This window comes from Notamacropus eugenii, chromosome 2 (assembly GCF_028372415.1).
Source record: "Notamacropus eugenii isolate mMacEug1 chromosome 2, mMacEug1.pri_v2, whole genome shotgun sequence".
Classification (NCBI taxonomy): Eukaryota; Metazoa; Chordata; class Mammalia; order Diprotodontia; family Macropodidae; genus Notamacropus; species Notamacropus eugenii.
This window is the reverse complement of record NC_092873.1, coordinates 25,917,536-25,938,985: the sequence shown is the minus strand read 5'-3', so window position 1 is coordinate 25,938,985 and position 21,450 is coordinate 25,917,536. Positions and strand designations below refer to the sequence as shown.

At 52.6% G+C, this 21,450-nt stretch overlaps 1 protein-coding gene across 4 annotated transcripts in view; it reads left to right on the top strand.

The window, feature by feature from the left end:
* The window catches only part of LSP1 (lymphocyte specific protein 1), a 59,025-nt gene that overhangs the window by 30,740 nt on the left and 6,835 nt on the right, over nt 1-21,450 (top strand). For 2 of the 4 annotated variants that reach the window (XM_072639497.1, XM_072639494.1), the window contains exons 2-10: nt 8,063-8,221; nt 11,631-11,789; nt 13,280-13,454; nt 14,529-14,630; nt 17,287-17,330; nt 17,480-17,561; nt 18,515-18,649; nt 19,164-19,241; nt 20,209-20,319. In XM_072639497.1, coding sequence (XP_072495598.1) covers nt 8,063-8,221; nt 11,631-11,789; nt 13,280-13,454; nt 14,529-14,630; nt 17,287-17,330; nt 17,480-17,561; nt 18,515-18,649; nt 19,164-19,241; nt 20,209-20,292 — 1,018 coding nt within the window. In that variant the 3' untranslated portion in view covers nt 20,293-20,319. The remainder of the gene's footprint in view (nt 1-8,062; nt 8,222-11,630; nt 11,790-13,279; nt 13,455-14,528; nt 14,631-17,286; nt 17,331-17,479; nt 17,562-18,514; nt 18,650-19,163; nt 19,242-20,208; nt 20,320-21,450) is intronic. The other 2 variants (XM_072639495.1, XM_072639496.1) reach the window with 1 other exon arrangement.

The window sequence follows — 21,450 nt, the reverse complement described above, 5'->3', positions numbered from 1 at the left end:
AGGAGGTTTGTTTCTAAGAGGCAGAAATGAGGAGTGAGTGTTTTCTAGACTTGAAGGATGGCTAATGCAAAGATGTGGAGATGGGAGATGTTGCCTTGTGTGGCAAACAGTAAGTAGAACTGTTGGGCTGGACAATAGAATGGGCGAAGGGGAGAAATGATGCATAATGATCCTGCAAAAGCAGACTGAAATCAAATAGTGAAGTTTTAGGTACCATAAAGAGGACCTCATAGGGAGACATAGAAGTTTATGGAATTGAAGGACAGAGTGACATGGTAGGATCTTCCTTCTAGGAAAATCACTTTGGTGGTTGAGTGGAGGATGGACTGAAGTGGGGAGAGTCTGAGGCAGGCAGACTCTCCCACAGATTATTACAATAGTCCAGGTGTCAGGGGATGAGGGTCTGAACCAGAGTTGGGGGCAGGGTCAAAAGAGAGGAGGGGGCAGATTCAAGAGATGCTGGGAAGGTAGAAACTACAGGACATGGCAATAGATTGGATGTGGTAGCTAGGTGGTAGGAAGACCTGAGTTCAAATCCTGTCACAGACCTTTACCCACTATTAAACTAGATGAGACACTTAACCTTCTTCATCTGCAAAACGGGAATAACTCACAAGGTTGTTGTGAAAATAAAATTAGATAGTTTTGTAAAGCTCTGTCTTTGCATATCTCAAACACTACATGGATGCCAGTTTATTTTCATTATTGTTATTCATTGTTACTCTCTTGAGGGAGTGAAGGGTTGAGAATAATGACCCTTCGGTTGTGAGCCAGGGTGACTGGGAAGAGGGAGAATGCCCCCAGACTGTGGTGATGGGACATGGAATTTCAGGGACTCCTACTCCTTTCCAGTGTTGACCTGGAGAAGATAAGTGGACTCTGGTCCCACCTTGAACCCGACAGCAGCATGTGTGACCTTGGCTAAGTCCCTTAACCCTGACCTAACCCTCTAGGCTTCCCCTACTTTGAGGATCATGGAGGAGGGAGCAGATTTCAGATGCCTGGGGCCTGCCTGGAGGGTGGGAGGTGGGTTGGCCCTGGGGAGACGTTAGTCAGGCCTTCCTTCAGCTGTTTGAAGGCTTGTCTATTAGGAAGAGGAGCATATTGGTATATCCATGATAATAACCCTTAGAGAGCACTTGAAAGTTTGCAACAGCACTTAATGTTACTTATGTTAATTCACTTGACCCTCATAACCACGTAGGGAGGTGAGTGCGATTATTATCCCCAGTTTACAGATGAGGAAATTGAGGTAGAGGTTGAGTGACTTGCCCAGGGTCACACTGAAGCCAGCTTTGAACTCACCCGACCTTCTGGGTGGCTGGGCCCCTCTCCTACAGAGACCATTTCTGTCTTCCCAGCATCTCTCCCACTCTTACCTCAGTGACTCCCTGGGAGGCACCTTGTGTCTGTGTGTCTGCACAGCACACATACCCAGGTCAGAGCTCTGGGCCATGACTTTGACATATCTGTGGGGCCTTAGTTTCCATATCTGTAAAACAGGGTTAATCCTCCCTGCCCCACCTCTCTCCTATAGCTGTTATGAGTTTCAAACCAGGGCCTGACTGCACAAGGTTGCTCGTTCTGAAAAAATAATTAAGTATGCTTTTTTAATTTGAAAACTAATCCCCCTCAAGAGCATTTTGAGAGATGCAATGGATCACAAAAAGGAGTCTTGGCAGCTGTGGACCTCCTTGTACCACTCACTTTAACAAACAAGCTAACACGCAAGGATGTGCTAAATTTCAGCCTTTCTTGCTTTCTGAGTCTCCTGCTCACAGGACAGGGTCTTACACAGACATAATGAGTGCTTACTAAATGCTTGCTGCCTGACTGACTGATGAAGCATCCTTCTATACATTTCAGGATTTGTTACAATGGCCTTTGCTCTGGTTTCTGCATCATTCCCCTTCCCCTGTCCCTCGATTAAAAAAAACTGAAGAAGAAAACTCCGGAGTAACAAGCAAAATCAAACCCTAGAAAGCCACAGGCTGTCCCTAGGTGTGAATGCCTGCTTCTTGGAGCCCAGACCATCCCTCCCCCTCAGGCCAGGCTGGGGCTGGCAGTCACCAGCTGTCTTCTTTATAGTGGAATTGCATGAACCCTCCTCCAGTCCTGCCCCTTTCCCTGTGTCTGGGTGTCCTGCCCAGGCTGCATTTGTGCTTCTCCAGGCTGCTCGGCATCCCTCTGGGTCATGCGCTCACCCTTTCCTCTTTTGATAGGCAGCACTTCCTTGGCTTCTGCACGGTTCCTTCATTTGCTGTATTCCTCTTGAGAATCAGAACAGGGCCTTGATTTGGACTCTTCCCTCCCTGGAATTCCCTTCTCTGCTCACTTCAACCCTTGTCCCTGCTTGTTTCCCTTAGTGCTGTTGCACTAAGTTTTGCAGAGTGTGTGTGTGTGTGTGTGTGTGTGTCTGTGTGTCTGTGTGTGTGTGTGTGTGTGTGTCTGTATGTCTGTTTATGCGTCTGTGTGTGCATCTGTGCGTATAACTCTCTTGTTCATTTCAGATAAGAGAGAAGTTCATCAGACACCTGTTCCCTTTTCACATTTGTCCCTGGCTTTATTCTCCTCTTCCACCCCTCAGTGATGAGAAATAACATTCTTTCTGCATTAGCATATTCCTTTAACCCTCCCTTTTCTTTAAAAACCCTCAGAAATGAGCTAGTCCACCCCAAGACCTCTATTTCCTCATTCATCTCCCTCAGTACCCTTTGAAGACATTAAGGTTCTAAAGAGAAACTTGTTTTCTCTTCCCACATTAGAATGTTAGCACTACACTGTACAGCACCTTCCAGCTGCTAGAATGAAATTCCCTTTCTAGGTTTCTCTGAACTCTTGTATTTGTATTTCAAAGTCCTTGTTCAGTTCAGGTCTTTTCATCAGGAATGCTTCCAAATCCCCTGTGGCATTAATGGTCTATTTCCCCTTGTAGGGTTTTCCTTAGCTTTGCAAGGTGTATGTATACATGTATGTATATTTATCATTCTGTGTCTACACACACACACACACACACACACACACACACACACACACACACACACACACACACACACATAACCTTTTGGAATATCGTATTCTAAGATATCTCATTTATTGTAGAAAAAGTTGCCAAGTTTCATTTTTCTGGATGCTTGCAGGATTTTTTCTTTGACATTGAAGTTCTAGACCTTGGTTTTGACATTTCCAGGATGTTTTTCCTTGTTTTTTTTTCAGGAGGTGATTGGTTGATAGGTTCTATCTTTTCTGTCAGCGCTCTGATAATCATTTATCTGAGCAGTTTTGACTTCTTTTGAAATAGCATCCAGATTTTTTAATCTTGGTTTTTGAGGAAGTCCTCTCTGCTTGACCTGTTTTCTGCATCATTGTTTTAGATTATCAGACATCTGACATTTTCTTCCATTTTCTTTTTCCAGTTTTTAAAATTTTATTCTAATCTTTCTCATAGAGTCAAGAATTTCTATTGGTCTTCTCTAGTTTTCAGGGATTCCTTTTCTTGAGTAAGATGCACCACTTTTCTAAGTAATGTATTTCCCTTCCATCTTTTTCTCCAGTTTTTGTTTCTCTTTTTGCTTCATTTCTTCTAGGTATTCATGCAATCCTTGTGGAAAATCTTTTTCTATTGGAGTCACTGGTTGAAATTGTAGGGGAATCACTACCTGCATTTTGTGGAGAGAACCTAGGTCTGCAATCATTTTTTACTCCTCTCCAGCCTTCATTCCTGGCCAGCTCCCTCGGCTGCCCTTTGTGATGCGATGGTCAGCCAGGCTTGATCTTGGCTTATGTCCCCCTGGTTTCTGTGCTGACCTCTCCTTCCCAGGATTGGGCACCCTGGTCTTTTATTCTTCAAGTACCTCAGAGGGGACCTCTGATTCCCTGGCTTCTGCACTGTCCTGGTCTGAGGGCACTAGGTGCTGCCAGTCCTGGGGAGTTGGGAGGCCTCAGGACCTAGGGACCTGAAGCTGCCATTGGCTCTGGTTATACTGTGAGGCTGCAGAAATATTGGCCTGTACAGTGTCCAGCAACCCCCTTTTTCATGACCTAGGGGCTTCTGCCTGACCTTCTGGGCAGTTCTGCAGGGGAACCAGTCCCTTGCTGTAATGACTGGATTCTCTCTCCTTAGGCAGTGTGGTGAGGACCCCCTGGTCTTCGCTGGAGGAGAGGTGTGTGTACTCTGGGGATTCTGCCTCTCAGACCACTGTCTGACCTTTGGCAGTCTGTCAGTAGGGACTTGCAGCTCCCCCACTGGCCCCCAATCACTGCCGGTCAGGGCTTTGGGGTCATAGCTAAGAGCCTCTCCTCACCGACTGCCATCTTATTTGAACAACCTGAGTGAACAAGAGTTCAGGCTGGGGGCCTGGTGATGGAAGCCCCACTGGACTGCCCCATCTACCTGGAGGATACTGGGGTTGGACTTCTCACCATTTAATCTGAGTGCAAGGAAGGAACTGAGTGTGTGCAAGGTATCTACCTGGTGAGGTAACCCCAAGCACTCGAGGCTGATCTTCAGGTGGGTGAAGGCCTGCCCTGGAGGAGAAAGAAGGACCAGACTTTTTCTGCTTGGTCCCAGGGGTAAACCCTGGAGCACAGAAGAGGGCAAGGCTCAGAGAGGTGGGCTCATCTAGTGACCAACTCTGTGGTGATGAGCCAGGCTAGAGAAGGCCATCTCTGGAGGCTGGACCCTAACGCCTTCCACTGTGGTAGGAGCTGGCCAAGCTTGCAGCCTTCAGGAGACTTCAGGGGCTCCCTATGCTGAGGCTGGAGGATGGTCAGTGAGATGGTCAGTAGGATTTGGCCTAAAGATGTTCGGGCCAGCTTTTGGGGAGGTGTCCCAAGCTCCTCAGGATCAAGATGATTTGTCTTTCTGTCTCCAGGGCTTGACATCAGGCCTGGCACATACCATTGGATTAAATTAGATTTGATGCCAAGAGATTTCCTAGCAATGGAAGCTGTCCCTGCATGGTAAGGGCTGCCTCTGAAGTGGTGCCACTTCCCTATGGGTTCCAGGAGTCAGAGAGGTTTCCTTCATACCAGAGACAGAAATCATGGGCAGGATAGGAATTGGAGGAGGGGGCCCTGACCTGCCAGCCTGGGAGGTGAGGGCTACAGAAGTCATCACTTTCATTTTACAAATAAGGAAACTGAGGCACATAGAAGGGTAGGCAAAGCCAAGCTCACTGGTCTGTAACTATCAAGGCCTTAAAGATCATTGAGAGTCAGCTCCTCTTTTGACATTCAAGGCCTTTTTCTTTTGAAGGTAGCATTAGCGGTTGGGAGATAAGGAAGGGACTCATGGAAGAAATGATGTTTCTTCTGAGCTTTGGGGAAAAATAGGGATTCTTAGAGGGGGCAGTGAAGATAGGCTGTTCTCCAGCCATGAACATTGGGCAAAGGCTCGGCAGTGGGAGATAGGGTGTCTGTCATGGACAGGGTATCCAGGGAATATGGGAGAACCTGGATAGGGAAGCTGAAAGCATCTGTGGTGGGCTTAAGGTAATAGGGAGACACTGGGCCTTCTGAGAGGCATGGAGCAGGAGATCAGGGAGGAGGCGGGGGAGCAGAGTGGGGAAGGCTACATGGGCTCTTGTCCATCTTGAGAGCCAGCTGTGGACAGAGCTCAGCTTCCAGGCCCAGCCCGCTCCTCTTTCGTTTCCTGTTGGTCCCCTTGCCTGATCCTGGCCCCTTTCCTCCCTGCTCACAGCTGGACCAGCCCCAGTTTCCTGAAGGACCTGGAGCCTGAGACCTAGACCTCATGCTTCAGTTCATGCTCAGGTGCCAGGGGGCTCCCCATCATCCTCCCTCCTCATCCTGCTTCATCCCCAGTTCCCCTGGCTTGGTACCAGCTAGACAGAGGTCACCCCATGTCGGTATCCAGCTGGTATCATGGACCTGGTCCTTGCAGACCATCTGGCCTCCTGTGGTTGCCCATGCTTGAGGGGCAGGGCCAAGGATCAATCACCAGGCGGCACATGGATAGTGGTCCTGGTCCCTTTCTGCCCACTCCCCCCAACACTCGAAAAGGCCCTAAAAGATAGGGTCACTCAGTCACTCCTGGGGGTTCCCAGTCTTCCTCTCGGAAATAGTCTAAATCTTATGTGGACTTCACCAGGGACCAAGGCAGTGTCAGTCTGAGGCAGCAAGTGAAGGACCAGGGAGAGAGCAAGGGGGTACAGGGAGTCCTTCCCAGGCCAGCGCCCCCTCCCCCCCTTGTTTAGCCTCCCCTCTGGTTCCCAGAGCCTAGTGGAGGAATAGTGAGCCCATGAGGTCATCACAGGCAGGGGAAGTAGAGAAGGCGGGAGGCATGAAAAGGGGGAGGACCAGCAGGGGCCCAGCCTTTCTGGGGACCCAGATGTGAGGCCTCCCTGCACCCCAGGACTCCAATTGGAGTCAGGAGCACAGGTCACCTTTCCCAGCCTGGTGGCCCATGTCCAGGCCCAGGACCCGGGCAGAAGTGGAAGAGGGGGAAGGGGGAATTGGCTGGGGTCCCTCCCAAGGGATCCGTGACTTCATCTCAGTTTCTTTCTTTTAAAAAAGAGGAGAGGAAGGAACACACCTTGGATCAGGGCCAGCCCCAAAGACAAGTGTTGTCCTGGAAACAAGGGGGAAACAGTCAATATGGGGGGGGGGGAGACATTCCTTGGGGTGTGGCCCAAAGCACTTGTGCAGATGTGTGTGCGTGTGAGCCCCCATCACTGGGGGCCCTGAGTGGATCTGTACACGCATGTCTTCATGTGTGCCCCACAGGGCAGGGGCAGGGGCAGGGCTATGCTGGGGGCCTTGGCCTGGGAGGGGGGACTCACTGGCAGGACACAGGGCGAGGCCTGCAGAGGTGGAGGAGGAGGGAAAGCATCTCTGGCCTTCCCTCCCTCTGCATCCTGGGCTCCTCAGGGGAGCTCACTACCTGCAGACATGCAGGCTGGCATTTCTGCCCCTTCTACCCTGGGTCCGAGAGAACGAGTTTAATCACTGTCTTGCCTTCTATTTCCCACCCTCTGAGTGATCAAAATCAGTTCTGCGCTTTGCTATAAGGCAGGAGTGGAATATTGGATGGGAGAGTCCTTCAGATCATACAAAGGGCTCTGGACTGGTACAAAGGACTGGCATTAGTACCTTCCTGCTTCTACGACTGAGCCTCAGTTTCCCCATTTGCAGAAGGGCAAAGAGTGGCTGGAAGGTGGGGGTGGGGGCAGAGATCAGGAGGTCCACTGGGGACACTCTCTCTCCCCTGCCTCCTCTGGACCCGGCAGATGTACTGGCTCTTCTGGTCTCAGAGGGAGGACAGAACCCCTAAGCCCTAGCTGGATGAGGTTTCTGTCATCAGTAACTGGGCCAGGCCAGAATGTGGCTTTATCTTGTGCGAGACATTGAGGGTGGGTGCTGCTGCTGCTGCTGCATCTGGCTGGGACTCCCCAGGACCTCAAATGCAAACCTCCAAAAAAGAATGAATGAGTTCTGAAAATCTGCCCCCTGCCCTCCCTTCCTCTGCTTTCCAGGCCAGATCTGAGGAAGTTGCCCACTCCCTGGTGCTCAACTGGTTTGGGTTTGGGCCCCGGGCCTGACCTCCCTTGGCTCCTCTGTTTCTACCTGTTCTTTGGTTCTTACCTTTGACCTAGCGAGGATACCAGAAAGTCCCTGAACCCCATATGGGGCAGGATAGTCTTAACCTGGTACCTGTGTGTGTTTGGGGGTGGGTTCTTGGCTCTGACCTTCGGTTTCCTGTGCCATCCCACACACCCGATTGTGTACATTGAAAAGTATGATTCATTCTGGGAAGGGTCCTCAGGCTTCCTGCCACCTAAAGGTGCCAGGACACAGACAGGATCTATTGTTTCCCATGACCATGAGGGCGATCTCCCCCTGTTGTTGGGATGCTCCGCCAGTGAGAAGTTTTCCTGTGGTGCCTGGTTCTGGTCTCTGGGGCCAAGCAGAGCTGGGCTGAGCCCCCCTGGCCAGGAGGTGCCTTGTCTCACATTCCAGGCTGAGCTCAGAGTGTCACCTTCCTCTGGATGCCCCCCAGTTGTCACCCCAGAATCACACCCCACTCTTTCTGTCCTCTTGCCAGACTCACCACCCAGTGGAGCGTGGAGGATGAAGAGGAGGCAGCGAGAGAGCGTCGCCGGAGGGAACGGGAGAGACAGCTCCGGTCCCAGAGTGAGGATGGGGTTGGCGGAACCAGCTCCTGCCCAGAGATGGAGCCTGAGCAGCCGGAGCAGGAGAAGCTGTAAGAGCCCCTTGTCTCTGCCCCCCAGATTGAGTCACACACTAGCAAGCTTGGGACATTGGTAGTGGCTCTAAATGACTAAGCCCTGGGCCTGGGCTCAGTAAGCCCTGAGTTCAAATCCAGTCTCAGATACTTCCTAGCTGTGTGACCCTGGAAAAGTCTGCCTCAGTTTCCCCAGCAGCCCCTCTCTCAAGTTGTGAGGGCAAAATGAGATATAGAACATCATAAAAGTTGTATCAATGCTGGTCCTCATCCCCCTCATTCCATCTGGCCCTGGGGCCAGAGAACCACAGAACTTGGCAGCTCATGTCCTGCCTCTGACACAGACCAGCTGTGTGACCCTACACAAGTCACCTCACCCCTTTGGGACATGGTTCCCTTGTCTATAAAAGGGGGACACTGGACTTGGTGACCATGAAGGTCCTTATGCCACCCAGGGGGACATTACTTAGAGAGGGAGAGTCACCATCCCAAGGTCCCCCAGGTCCTATAACTGACTCCAGATTAGCACCCTCCCCTCCCCCAACCACACACATGCGCACACACTGTGAATTTTGAAAGATTCTCCTTTATCTAATAAGAGCTTGTATTTGTTTGCCCTTGGAGGTTTGCAAAGCACTTTGTAAATAGGACTTCCCTTGATGCTCACAACTCCTGGGAGTTCTCATGTTTACAGATGAGGAAACTGAGGCAGGGAGCTGTGGAGGCACTTCCCCAAGAGTCACACATCTCCCATGTGTCAGAGGCTGCTCTTTCCTGTGCCCCAGGCTGGCTCCTTTGGCTCCCAATGCGGAGGGTGGGGTAACTGACTGAGAATGCCCAGAGTGCTTGCTTCTCACCTGGGAAAGGAGCCCAGCAGGTCGCCTGGTGTGGTGGGGCTTCTCTCCAGTGACTGACCTAAAGGCATGGCCCTTGAGGAGAGCGCTTTTTTTGGTGTCCCCTTCCTGTGTCCAGACCACAGAGTAGGACAACCACTAGATTTGGCCTCTGAGACCTGGGCTCACCTTTGGCCATTTGCCCACCAAGGGCACCTCCAGTCTCAGCGTCCTTATTGGTCAGATAGAGTCCTGCCCACCGGGCACTTGGCACTTGGCAAGTCAAGCAGTGATTATTGTGGGAACAGAGAGCTGGGCATGCTGTCCAGAAAGACCAGCTCTGTGTGAGCCAGCCACAGCTCCCTCTTCTCAAGGGCCTAGGGAGCCTAAGCTTAGGAGTCACGAGAAGGGCCAGGCAGGTGCTGAGGGGTTGCTATGGGGGTGGGGGAGGGACTTCCCAGTCTGCCCAGCTCCCATCATCCCCTGTGGGTGCTGACGCACAGGGTCCAGGGCCTCAGCATCTCTCAGATACACATCCTAAGCCCCCGTCCTAAGCCCCTGACCCCACTGAAGCCCTGGCCTTCCTCTTCTCCTAGGGGTGAGTCATACTAGGTGGGTGGGGTCCCTGGAAACAGGCCTTTGGTGCCTGGAAAACCAGTTGTTTTTAAATAGTCTCACCCTCTCCCACTCCCTCCCTCTGGTTTCCTCCATTTTCCAAACCAGCTGGGATGACTATCCCAGAGGGTTAGGGGCTGACCTCTTGCTAGGTGCTTCCATGGGCCTGACTCCCCTTCCCTCCCCGGCCCTCCTGGGCTGGGGTGGCCCACACACTTACCCCTCATCTCCCTTTACCCACCTCAGCTCCTAACCCAAGATGGAAGATAAATTATCTGGGGTAATAGGGAACAGCACCCCCAAACACACACACACACACACACACACACACACACACACACCACACACACACACACACACACACACACCACCCGACAGTAGTTGTCCAATCTGAAGAGGGGGACACAGACCCTCAGGAAGCTCATGCCTGGAGACTAGCCTGGGGAAGGACCTGGAGTCCCTGTGACAGGAAAACAGCCGACCCGGCAGAAGAGAAACCTTGGGCATGATCTCATGATGTTTTCCAGAGTGGGGTGGGTGGGTCTGTAGCTGGCTACCCCAGAGGCCAAAGCCCCAAAGTCTCCCTTCTTCCCCAGTTTCCCGTGTCTGCTGAGGGCACAGCCATCCCTCTGTCCTCTCCAGCCCTTGCTGGCTCTGCCTCACAGCATCTCTACAGTCCATCACCTTGTCCCTCGGCCACTGCTGTCACTCACATCCTAACTGGTTCCCTTGCCTGGACTTTGCAATGGCTTCCAATCCCTCCCCTACTTGATCACTCATTTCCTAACCAAAAAGCTCCCCTGGCTCCCTCCTGCCCGCTCCCTGCTCCCCTTGGGGTGGCACAGGGAAGAGCATGACCTTGAGGCAGGAAGGTTTGAATTTAAATCCAGCCTCCAACACTTCTCAGATGTGACCCTTCTCTCAGCCTCAGTTTCCTCATCTGTAAAATGGGACTCCAGGATAAAATGCAAACTCCCTTGTCACTCAAAGTTCTTTATGACCCGACTTCAGTGACCATTCCAGCATTGTACATTGCTCCCCTTCCTCCACTCTGTCCAGCTCTTACACACATAGATGACTCTCCCTTTCCTACCTCAATGGCTTTGTATTGGCTATACCCCATGCCTGCACTGCCCTCCCTCCTCAGAACACCTCTGAGAATCCCTGGTTCCCTTTGTGATTTAGCTTTGAGTGTGGCCTTCCCCAAATGGCCACCTCCTCCATCTGCCATGGTTGTCTGATGGAGTCACCAGAATCTTCAAGGCCCTTTTAGGCTGTTACCTCCTCCCCTTCCCTGCCCCCCTCCAGTCTCTGGACTCCCCCCTCTGCTTGGCCAGTACTGGACTTCTCCCAGTTATCTGTGCCCATGCCCAGCAAGCCCAGGACCTTCCCTGGATTCCAGTTTGTCCAACTGATTGGGATTGAACTGAGCAAATGGAAACTGGGGAGGCTGCCATCAGCTTGACAGAAAGAATCCTCAAAGACTGGCCACCAGGGCTGCCAGTGGGAATGTGGTAATGGGGTGGTCTGCAGGTGGTAGACTAGAACCACAGTACCTCATTCTGCAGGGAAACTGAGACTGCACCCAGAGGGACAGTAGGAGCAGAGGAGGAGTTGGGCTCAGCTTGACCATCTCCCCCTTGGTTCCATCCATTGCCAGGACCTGCCTGGGGTAGTACCCAGTCAGTTAGGACTGGAGCCCCGCCTCACTCCCTGAGTGTCTGACTCCTATCCTGAGTACTCTTGTACACTGTGCTCTCTATTCCCCTCTCCCCCACTCCCTTCACCCCAGGTCATCAAGTGAAGGCTGAGAAGCCTGGGGAGATTCTAGGTCAGCTCCACGGTGGATGGACTGGGCCCCTGGAACACAGGCTGGGGGAAGATGGGGCCCCATTGCATAGGGTCTGAGGCCAGAATGAGCCCATCTGCCTTGCTTGGAATGCCTACTTCCAACTTCCCTTTTCTCTTGGCATCTTTAGCCTGGCTCTGAAGCCCATGGAGCTGGAAGAAGATGAGGGCTTTAGTGACTGGTCCCAGAAGGTGGAGCAGAGGAAGCAGAGATGGGGTCCAGATGGGAGCCTGGATGGTGGAGAGACCCCTCAAGAAGAAAGCCCGGAATATGAGGACAGAACTGAGGGGTGAGTGTTGGGCAGGCCTCTTTCAGCTCAGCCCAGGGCCTTGGAAAAACGTCCAGCTGGGCAGGGGAGAGTAGTGGGGCACATGACCTTCACAGACATGCCAGATCAGCAGTTTCCCAGTCTTCACTAGCTCCTTTGCCAGGACAGTGTTTGATCCCAATATGGAGGAGGAGAGAAGAAGGAGGGAGGGGAAAGGAGGGAGAGGGAAGGGGGAAAGGGAAAGGAGGCCAAGGTCCTTCCTTGGGGAGCTCACACTCCTATGCTCTAGGGCTAGCTGGAACACTAACAGGGCACTGTTAGTGCCCAGGTCATGGCCTGCCTTAGGGAGGCTGCACACACACACAGGATAATGTTGAGCAGGACACACAGACTGAAGACTTGCTTGGGGTGGGGCACATGGTTGGGGCTCCTAGAGGTGGCCAGAAATCAGGGAGATCCCTGAGGGCTACAAGAAAGGAGAGAGAGAGATAGAGAGGACAAAAGGAGAAGGGGGAAAAGGAGAAGAGCTGAATGGAGGGGGCCAGGGAAAGAAGGGAAGAAAGTGGGAGCCATTGAATTTGGGGGTGTTGGGAAGTATGGAAAGCAGATGGAGGATGCCCAAAGTTGGCGTGGCCTCAAGCGTGGCCCTGGGGTTGCTCCATCTGGATGCAAGGTAGGAGGAGCCAGAAGTCCCCTGGGGATCCCCAGAGCCTCTTCCAGAGACTTCTAGACAGATCTGTGCCCAAAGAGCCTTGGGGGCTAAAAGGATTCCACCCACCCAGGCCTGTTCAATGATCTCTGTCTTACTTGCGGCCTTTGAACCTCTGCTCTGAGGCAACCTGACCTTGTTCTGCTCCTGGGTAAGATGAGAACACAGTCCTGGCTTGTGCCTCTTCCCAGGGCCTGGAACCTCTGAGTCACCCAGACTGGCCCTCTCTGCCTCAGATTACCCTTTGGCTCAATAGCTGCTTCTGTCCTGTCCAGGCGTGGGTGGAACTGGTCTCTTGGCACGATGTGTGGGAGCCCTGAGCCAGTCACAGATTGGAGGGGGGAACCCCAGGCCATTGGCTTTCCCACAGCATCCCACTGAGTGTTCATCTGGGCCCCATGATGGGAGGATCACTACCTGGGGCTGGGGGAACAGCCCATCCCCCTGGTGGCAGCTCCTCTGACTTTAAGCCTGATCCTTGCACCCCACTCAGTCCCCAAGTCCAGTCCTCAGGGGCTCTTACTGCCCTGGGGGATAGTACTTCAGGCTGACCTCCTGACTAGGGGCAGGGCCTAGCCTGCAACTGGGGCTCTCAGTTGTCTAGGGGCTTTAAAGTTGGCAAAGCATTTTCCCTCTAAGGACCTTGAGAGGCAAAAAGTGCAATGTGATTGTCCCTATTTCACAGACAAGTGACTTGTCCAGGATCATACAGTCTCTGGTTATTGCTCAGGCTCGAGGAGCCTGCTGGGACCAGGGCAGGGAGCTGTGTGTCGTTTGCTGACCCTGCCCCTTCTCTGGGCAGGTCCTCGCATCGCTCCTATGAGGAGGAGGAGGAGGACGACTCTCACCTGAGCCAAACCAAAGCCAGCCTAAGCCAGCTTTGTCTAGATCCAGCAGTCACGCCTGAGGAGGCCGGGGCCATGGGAGACCTCCCAGAGGACGAGGTGGGCCTTCTGCAGGAGCAGGCAGGGACTGAGGTACAGCAGGAGCTAAATGGGAGGGAGCAGGGGAGGAGGTCAGTAAGGGGCTGTGTCCTCCTACCCCATCCCCCTTTTTCCCTGTAATCCTTGTCCTGATGTGTCACCCCCCCCCCCCCCATCCCTTCAGTGTTCCTGTTTGCTCCTCTTTATAGCCCTGTAGCTTGGTTTCCAGGCTGTACCTATGATGGGGTGATTAGGGCTCTGACCAGGGTGCTCAGATTCAGAGGGGGTAGTAGCATTCCACGTCTTCAGGAGAATAGAAATGACTGAGCTGAATGAGGGTCACTGGGCTATCCTTTCTCCCTGTTTGCCCAGCATGCACATCCTGGACAAGCTTCACCCCTTTCACATCACAGCCTCAGTGTGTCCCTGGGGGAGTTTCTGCCCATGGTCATGGGGGGGCTCCTCTCCACTACTCCCCCCCAGCTGGATTGTCTTTTAAAGCTAACATCCGGGCACTTCACATGCATCTTGTGACATCTGCCCTGGAAGTGGGAGATGCGAAGTCTGGTCTTCCTGGTCTACTTTCTGACGTAGTCAGAGACTTTTCAGTCCTGGGGAGGGCTCAGTGGTTTGACCTGATTCTGGCGGTGGTTTGGGGGCCATGACCTGCACATTCCCATCTCAGATCTCCCATTGACTGGCTGGGTCCCTTCCCCCAGTTTGTGCCTCAGTTTCCCTGGCTGTTAAATGAGAGGATAGATAATGTGAGAGGTTGTGGAGAATCCTTCCAGCTCTGAGATGCTGCAGTTTCTGACTTCCTTCAGATGGAATTGGTTCCAGTGCTGCATGATTGGAGAGCTGGACCAGAGCTCAGGAGGTCATACAGCCCCAGCCTGGCCTGAGGTGCAGGGTCGGCTTCTGTAGGGCTGGGGGCCAGCCTGCTGCTGCAGAGCTCTCCCCACAGGGGCTAATAAAACTCTGCCCAGGGGAAGGATGATGTCTCATCCCTTCCACAGGGCTGAGGGATGACATCTGACTTAGGTTGACAAGAGGGGCACCCTTGTAAGCCCCAGGTGGGGGCTGGTTTTCTAAATGCCTCTCTCCCACACCTGGCCTCTCTGTCTCCAGGACAGAAACATATCACTGAGGACCCCTAATGTGGAGGAGATAGAGAGGCAGCCGGAGACCAGGGAGGACCAGGAGCCACCACCCCTCAGTCCCACCACCAAGGTAGGCCCCTTCTTCTCAGCTGGGACCAACATTTCAGGCCCTCCCAGGACTTCCACTCATTATGCCAGTCTTGTCTGTCTGAACAGAGAAGTTTACCTTGTCCATTTCTGAGTCGCAGTTTCCTCATCTGGAAAATGCTGGACCTGAATTCAAATGTGATTTCAGACATTTGCCTACTGGGCAGGTCACTTTAACCTGTGCCTGCTTCAGGGTTCTCATCTCCACCATAAAAGGAAGAGAATATTAGCATATTCTATAATATGCAATGCTAATAACAACATATAACATTAGTCTGTGTGGGGCTAAGAAGCTCCCAGTCCTGCTGCCCCCATGTTGGGTGGGATTGATTTGCCAACATTAAGGCTCCCTGGATCTGGGATGGGAATTACTGCCATTTCTGGAGCCCCCTCAGGTTTCTTAGCAGCTGCGTCTAGTCAGCAAACATTAATTATGTGCTTGCTGTATGCCGGTGCTCCGGGACCTCGGACAAGTTACTGACCATCTCTGGGCCTCATGTCCTCAGCTGGACTCTGACCTGTGCTTCAGTGGCCTCAGCCAGCAGCCCTGGCCTGAGCCCGTTCATATAGAAATATCTTGAAGAGTTCCCCTTTGACCTCAGGCCATCTTTCTGGACATTTTCCCCCTCCCTCCTTTGATAATGCTGAGCTCTCCTTCACAGTCACCAAGAGTGATTTAGCAAAGCCCCCCAATTTCTAGCTTCCTTTTTTATTGTAGCCATACTTTTTTCTTGTGAAATTATTTTATTGTTTTTTTCGAGGCAGTTAGGGTAAAATGACTGGCCCAGGGCCACACAGCTAGCAAGTATTAAGTGTTTGAGGTCAAATTTGAACTCAGGTCCTCCTGACTCCAGGGCCGGTGTAATATCCACTACACCACCTAGTTATCCCTTTTCATTTTTTTTTAATCACCTCACAACTTTGGCTTTAAATTGTTGCTCTATCTGCAACTCTGAAAGTTAACTTTCTCATTGTTAAATACAATATAGCCTTTTATATTGAGAGGATTTGTTACTGTAGCATGTGGTGCCAACTTTATGCCGAAGTGCTTTCTAGCTTTCCTAGACAGTCATCTCAAATACGGCTTCCCTCTTGTTTCCTTCCTAATTTTTTCCTGTTCGTTGAGCCCTGCATGTACTAGATTTGTAGTTGCCATCCCTGTTGGCTTGTACATTGTGCACATCTTCTCTGCGCCTTTGATTAGTGCCCATTAATAGGGATGCCCCAGAGGGTGTTCTGACCTGGCTCACCCCTATCCTGTCAGAGCCTCAAGATGGCTCTGAGAGATGCGCTGCAGAAATTGATGACTGTGTCCCTTTTTGGTAGAGGAAACTCCCAGGGAGGAAATTCCCTCTGCTAAGACAGACCGATATCTTTTCTGTGACTTAGTCCTGGGGGCGGTGCCCGGGGCACTGGAATTGACTATTAGCCAGGATGCTCCAGAAGTGGGATGTCATTTCAGGTCTTCTTGGCTTATACCTATTTTATAGATGGGGAAGCTGAGAGTTACAGATGTGAAGTGACTTTCTCAGGGTCACATAACTTCTAAGTGTCGGGATGGGATCTGATTCCAAGCCATGGCACTATCCACTAGGCCACCCTATGTGAGGCAGGAGAACTTTACTTTCAGAAAACTCAACCATATTGAGGATTGGCGGTGGGAGCATGAGGAGGTGGTAGCACCCTGTGATTTCCTCTATGGGAAAATTCACTACCAGGTTTTAATCCATCAGCCAGCATTTAAGGGACCTAAAGCAAAGCAAACATATGATCCCTGCCCTTGAGGAGTTCACACATGGGGGAGACCACATACAAACATCTTTCCACTTGGGGCCTGTGCCAGGGTGGGAGCAAGGGCAGGGGAGAGAAGGAGGCATATTGGAAGAAGGCTGAGCATCTGACTGGATCATCATCATACTGGCCAACATGTAGGCAGCAATCTAAGGTTTGTAAGACACTACAAAAATGACTTCTTTTGATCTTCACAATGATGGAGGTGTGGTTATTATCCCCATTTTACAGATAAGGAAGCTGAGGGGGACAGAGGTGGCATGACCTGCCCAGTTGGTGGGGTGTGGATTCCCAGTCCTGGGCTCTCTCCAGCAGCCTCCTCTCTGGGATGAGATTGGGGGTGGGGGGACGCTGAGCTTGTGAACCTCAGTGGTTGGACTGAAAGTGCCCTAGACAAAATAGGACAGCAGGAAGGGGCCTGGGATTTGGAGGGTCAGATAGTGGGCTCCTTCTTGGATATCCAGCTGGAGATGCCCAATGGACAGGCAGTAACAGGGGCTGGTGCACTGAGGAGAGAGAGGCCTGGACCTCAAGAGCTGGGAGAGATGCTTCTACATGCTGGGGGCCAGTGGAAACTGGAGGTAGGAGTGAGGAGCCTTTCATTCAGCCTTATCATTAGCTACCTGGGAAACCTTAGATCACTTCCCTGCTTTAGGCCTCAGTTTCCCCAGCAAGAAAATGAGGTCACTATCCTAGGTGACAGTGTCTTCTAGCCTGGAAGGACCTTGCAGGCACTGGTGTGGGCTTCAGGCCTCAGGGGGAAGATGGGGGCCAAGGGTCTAGCTCCCTCTCCCCCACAGCCTTGACACTGACCTGCCCCTCCTCCTTTCTAACTTTCCCCCTTCCAGCTCATCGACAGAACTGAGTCCCTGAACCGTTCCATAAAGAAGAGGTAACTGCCCTGGGGTGTGCCAGGGGGATGTGCCTGAGGAGTTGGGTGACTTTGGGGAAACTCAGATCACCTTGGAGCTGCCAGGACCTGAGAAGGGAGACTGAGTCTTGGATGACCTCGGCTCTGAGCTTCTCAACCTTGTCCCCTAGTAACAGCGTGAAGAAGTCCCAGCCTGCCCTGCCCGTGGCCAAGATTGATGACCGGCTGGAACAGTATACTCAGGCTATTGAGGTAAGGGCACACTCTGGCCCCTGGGCTGCCCTCCAGGCTGCTGGCCCTGCCTGGAGGTGGCAGTGAAATAAGGGAATCCAAGATGACAAGGAGTGCCACCTGGCCACATGCCCGAAGGGTAGAGGCACCCATCTGCCCAGGTGGGCAAGGACTTTGAATTCGTGCCATCTGGGCATTCATTGGTTAAAGAGAATTCTCAGGTGAGGCAGGGTCAGTTATTTGAAGGAACACCTGTCAGAGAAAAAGGGACAGCCTTGCCCTGCTTGGTCCCAAAGAAGGGAACTAGAGGCATTGGGGCTGGGGCAAAGAAGTCAATTATGGCTGGAGATCAGGGCAGCCTTCCTGTCAGTGAGAGCTGCCCAGGTGGGCATGGCTAGCCAGAGGGTTAGCCCCACCCAGCTCAGAGATGCTGTGTCTCTGAATAGGTCTTGATCAATGTTTGATCTGGCCCAGACTGGGAAGGCTTGCCTGAGCCCAATGCCATGCCAGTCTTCTTTCACTGAGATTCTCATGGGTAAAGCAGCCACCCCTTCCCCCCCACCTCCTGAACCCCCACAAGGGGGAAGCCTGGGGTGGGGGATGGTGTGGACAGGATACTTCCCTCCCTGAGAAGGTCACAGATGTAGAGGCACAAGGAGTCTTGGGGTGGGTGCCTCTGAAGGGCTCACACAGGTGGGGGTATTGAGGCCAGATTCAAGTCCCCTGCCTCCCACGGTGGCGACCTCAGTTTTGCTCAGGTGCTTTGTAGATGCCCCTCTGCCCATGTCCCTCCCCTTGTCCTCCCTTGAGGAGCTCAGCATCTGACTCTGCTGAGGTTGTACAGGCATCTGTGTGCATGTGTGGGCATATATGTGTGTGCATGCATGTGTGTGTGTGTGTGTGTGTGTGTGTGTGTGTGTGTGTGTGTGTGTGTGTGTGTGTGCTGGCTGCTCCCATCTCCATCTGCCCTACAGACCGCTGGCAAGACCCCGAAGCTGACCCGACAGCCCTCGGTTGAGATGCCCACCATGACTGTAGCCAACTCCAAAAACCTGTGGGAGACTGGGGAGCTTTTGGCTCAATCTTCAGCCAAGACCACCCCATGTAAGGTAGGTACCCTTTCTCCCTCCTCTCCCAGCTGTGGGCAGCGAGGTCCCGTCAGCAAAAGGAAGGGTGTACCCACAGGATGCCGCTCTCTGCCCTCTCAGATCTCCCAGACCAGGATATGTCCCTTCTATGTGATGAGGCACCCTCAGGATGGCAGCATCAGGGAGGGCTTCCTGGAGGAGGAGGTAGTGTTGAGTCAGGGGGCACAGCCTGAGCAAGGGCACAAAAGTGGGAGAGGACAGAGTCAGAGTTTACCTGGGCCAGAATGAGATCTTCACGGAAGGGAGTACTGCAGGACAAGGGTGGAAAACTTGAATGAAGCCTGACTGTGGAGAGCCTTGAATGTCAGGCAGAGGTATCTGGCCTTAGTGTGCTGGACAGTCGGGATCTAGACAGGGTTCTTGAGCAGAAGAGCAACATGAGTGAAGCTATGCACATGCGTGATGCTGAAACTTGGATGAAGGCTGGAGGATGCAGAGGGGGCAGGGGTCAGCTCAGCTCCCTTGTCCTTTCCAGGATATTGTGGCTGGAGACATGAGCAAAAGAAGTTTCTGGGAGCACAAAGGGGGCAGCAAGACTTCATCCACTGTCAAGGTACTTGCTTGGGGGGTGGGGGGCCATTTAGGGGAGGGGCTGGCAGGCTTCAGCCCTCCCTACCCAGAGATGAGGCTCCCCAAGGACAGGCTGTGTTACACAAGTCCACATGTGAGTGTGTGAGTGTATGTGTGTGAGTATATGTGTATGTATATGAGTGTGTGTATGTGTATGTGAATATATGTATATTTATATGAGTATATGTATGTGAGTATATGTGCGAACATATGTGTACATATGTGAGTGTGAGTATATGTATGTATATAAGTGTGTATACATGTATGTGTGTGAGTATATGTATGCATGTATGTGTGAGTATATGTGTATGTATGCGTGTGCATGTGTGTGTATATATGTGTAGTGTGTGAGTGTGTGTGTCTGTGTGTACGAGTGTGTGTGTCTGTGTGCGTGTGTGTGATGTCCCAGAAATCTGGTCCCAGGTGGCAGCCTTCCTGGCTGACCCTTGTGCATGGAGTCAGACCAGGGCTTTAGGAAGACAAAAGGCTGGATCAGAGCAGGGAGGTGAAGAGGTCAGTTGGGAGACCGGGGCTGATATCTCTGCTGAAGGGAGTGAGAATCCTGAGTTAACGGGGAAGGGGGTAGATGGGGGAGAACGAGGTCATGGAGGGAAAGTGCGGCAGGGAGGCCACAGACACAGTGGGGCCAAAATCATCCCACAGAGCAGGTGACAGTGCATGGGGGAGGGTCTGATAGAGAACTGGAGATGGAAGGCTTCTCACTGTGTCACCTTGGCTAAGTCACTGCCCTTGTTTTCCCATCTGTAAAATGCTAGGGTTGGACGAGGTTGTCTTTGGTTCTGCCCGTGGCCATGGCCCTGTGGGCTCCAGGTTCTCGTGGCTTGAACCAGGTTGGAAAAAGAGGTGAAGGAAAAGAAATACGAACCAGGGACAGGACAAGAGAAGGGTGCATGTGGGACTGCCCTCTGACTGCTTCTCTGTCTTCACAGAGCACCCCCTCTGGAAAGCGGTATAAGTTTGTGGCCACTGGGCATGGCAAGTATGAGAAGGTGCTGATAGATGACTCTCCATAACCCAGTCAGCAGCCAGCTGTTCCTCTGGTGAGTGCCTGGGGCAGGGCTGGTGGCCATGGCACTGCGGGGCTGGCCGTGGCACGGGGAGGCCATGGTACAGGGAGAGAGAGGCCATTTGGCAGGCTCTACCCACTGACCCCTCACTCAGAAGCCAGCAGGGCTCTGACAAGGTCAGTTCACAGTGATTGATGAACCAGAAGTCCGGGCATTCCTGGCTCCTTGGTGGGCATCAGAAGATGGCCCAGTGGTCAGGGACCCCCCAGGGCAGGCAGCAGCAGTGGAAGGTCAGCAGACCCTGCTGACAGGCCTCTATGGGGGGTGGGAGGAGCCCGACAATCTCAGGATGACCTCAGAGAGGGGCAAAGCATCCCCCATTATCCCAGGAAACCTGGAAGGAGGATGGGCAGGCAGAAGTTCAGCCACTGAGGATTGGGGAGCTTTGAGGGTAAAGGGCAAATGTGGTAGGCAAGCATAGGGTGGGCTCTTGGGTTAGGGAGACCCACCCTGGATAGAAGGTGGAGAAGAGCAGGAAAGTAAAAACCCCTGGAGGTCTCAAATGCCAAGTCAAGGAGTAGGAATGTGGACAGCACTGGGTGATAGGGAACCTCTGAAGACTTGTTCTGGGCTCAGGGGTACAGAGATGAGGGCATGAGAGGCAGTGGAGAAAGGCAGACTTGGTGGTGGCCTCAGCAGTGCGTGCATCAGGCCAGAGTGGGGTGGGGGAAGGGTCAGAGGAGGGAAGAGGGCAGTGTGGGCCAAGTTTCTCAAATGGGGAGATGGGACACATCGCTCCCCCAGGGGAGCCCTGCCCAGACCCAGGCCCCCAAGAAGGGAGGGCATCTTGCCCCCCACCTGGGAGGTGCCTTCCCCAGTGGTCTCTTTCCCTCCTTTCTTGAATTCTGATCCCAATCCTGAGGACTCCCCTCAGTGACCAGTTCAGATCTTTGGCCCCAGTCATCAAGCAGCAGTGTCTGGCCATACAGAATGAGAATCCCAGAACCCAGTACTGCAGAGGCACTTGGGGGCAGGGTACTGGGAGGAATGGTAAGCCCCCCCATTCGTGTGTACTCATACACACACACACACACACACATACACACACACACACTGACATACACATGTCCAGTGGGGAAAGAAGCTTCCCACAAACATTGGCCA